At 48.8% G+C, this 2,142-nt stretch overlaps 1 protein-coding gene across 1 annotated transcript; it reads left to right on the top strand.

The window, feature by feature from the left end:
• Positions 1-234: 234 nt before the first annotated feature.
• LOC115341051 lies at positions 235-1,749 on the top strand. The gene has a single exon (XM_030013262.2). The coding sequence runs from the start codon at positions 235-237 to the stop codon at positions 1,747-1,749; it is 1,515 nt and encodes a 504-aa protein (XP_029869122.1).
• Positions 1,750-2,142: the final 393 nt, after the last annotated feature.

Raw genomic sequence — 2,142 nt, 5'->3', positions numbered from 1 at the left:
GAACGTAAGGGGGGCAGGCTTGTGGTGTTTGAAACTTTACGTGCTGCCTTCCTGAGACGACTGCTTCCCCGCTTTTTATAAGGTGTTTGAAACTTTACGTGCTGCCTTCCTGAGACGACTGCTTCCCCACTTTAACACGTGAGACCTCTCAGGAACGTAAGGGGGGCAGGCTTGTGGTGTTTGAAACTTTACGTGCTGCCTTCCTGAGACGACTGCTTCCCCGCTTTGTATAAGATGGGTGATAGCAAAATTGCCCGTTTGGGGAAAGAAGCTTTGTTTGATTTTTTACAAAAACATAAAGCGCGACCCTCTGTGCTTGGGATAGACTGGGCTCAGGGAAATTGGTATAATCTGCAGAGCGTTGTTGATCGGATGGTCGCTTTACAGAAAGATGCTAGAGTGCGGTCAGGGAAAGGAAAAGCAATTGTCTGTGCCGTTCTCGGAGCCAGTCTGGCCGCAGCAGTGGAGGATAGGGATTGCCATCTCACTGCAGAATCTCAAATTATTGAATCCCTCCAAAATCTTGTTCAGTCCCTTATGGGACAAGTGGCGGGATTAAAAGCACAACTTGAAGCAGAAAAGAACCAAGTGAAACATTTGCAAATTGCTCTTAAGGAGCAGCTCCTTGCAGGTACTGTCCGTGAGGAAATTCCTCCAAGATCAGAAATTGGCTACCCCTTTAAGGACCTGCAAGCAGCAAAAGAGAGAGTGGAGAAGTTAGAGCTGCCTTCATTGCGACCTTTAGTCAAAACTGAATATACTTATGATGATGAGCAAGACCAGTTCCCCCAAGTTACAACTAAAGAGGTCCCCTATACTGCCACTGAGTTGGCAAAACTAAAAAAGGAATTTGGCCGAACCCCTAAGGAGTCAGAAACGGAGTATGTGTGGAGAGTATCATTGTCGGGGGGGGACCAGATTCTGTTAAGTGAAAAGGAGGCGGAAGGGTATTGGGGACCGGGAGTGTTTTTAACTACTGGGAATCACCGTGCCCCCTGGTCTTTAACCCAACGAGCAGCCTATTGGGAGGGGGGTTTGAACCCCTTGGAGAGGGGAGATCCCCTCGCGATTACGGGGACTGTTGATCAATTAGTGGAGAGTGTGCAAAAGGCAGCTTGTCTGCAGATGATGTATGATCGAAAATTGGAGCCTAGGCAGGAGTCCCCAATGATGATGTTGGTGGATCCTGAGCGAATGACTCCCCTTATACGGGGACTCCCTGATTCCCTGAAACCAATTGGTATACAATTACAAGGAAAGATACAGGCGATGCCCCAGGGCGAGAGTGTTGGGGCTGCTTCAGGAGGATTCACGCCTGATCAGCACCGCCGCCCCCCAGATAAGAAAATTTGGACTTGGGGAGAAGTGGCCCAGGAATTAATTAATTACGGGCGCAAATATGATCCTGTTAACCCTCCAGCCACCAAAACAGACTCCAGGGGCTTGAGGCGGACTGAAGTAAAAATAGTCCCGTGCCCTGGGAGTGATAAGAGAACACCCCTTGCTAAACCGCCGGGGGGGAGAGATATCCCGAACAAACGTAATATACTGTGGGCGCGGGGATACCAGAAGGGGATCCCGCGTGGCTTAATGGACGGGATGCCAACAGACAAATTGGAAAAATTGGTAACAGCGTGGCCTGATAAACCAGTAAACAGAAAAGTGGATTTTGAGAATACTACCCTGAGCACACCCTCCCTGATTGATTTATCAGAACCAAACGCCACCCAAGAGCCGGCGGGAAACTAGATCCTTCGCCTTCCAGTGGTGAGCGGGGGGGCGAAGGTTGGATGTATATTAGACAGCTCACTGAAAACGGCCAGGGTGATTTACTAATTACAGGCATTGTGGGACCAAGACAAGTCCCAGTCACCTTTTTGATAGATACCGGAGCTCAGATTTCAGCTATTAAAACCAAAGATGCTGCTAATTGCGGAATTACACCCTCCAAACAGCGGCTTTTTGTGGCAGATGCATTCGGCATTGTTCAGCCACAGGCATTAGCAATGGTCAGCCTGCGTTTGCCAGGAGAAGATAGTGCCACTACAGTGACAATGGTTGTGGGGGAGTTTCCACTTAACCTTTTAGGACTCGATGTTTTAAAAGGAAAAACCTGGATTGATAACCAAAGCAGACAGTGGT

The sequence above is a fragment of the Aquila chrysaetos genome, chromosome 5, assembly GCF_900496995.4.
Source record: "Aquila chrysaetos chrysaetos chromosome 5, bAquChr1.4, whole genome shotgun sequence".
NCBI classification, from domain to species: domain Eukaryota; kingdom Metazoa; phylum Chordata; class Aves; order Accipitriformes; family Accipitridae; genus Aquila; species Aquila chrysaetos.
Note: the sequence above shows the minus strand (reverse complement) of the source record. Positions and strands in the feature narration are given on the sequence as shown.

What these genes read in the sequence shown, in the direction of transcription:
- LOC115341051 (XM_030013262.2), top strand. Translation starts at nt 235, where the DNA reads ATGGGTGATAGCAAAATTGCCCGTTTGGGGAAAGAAGCTTTGTTTGAT.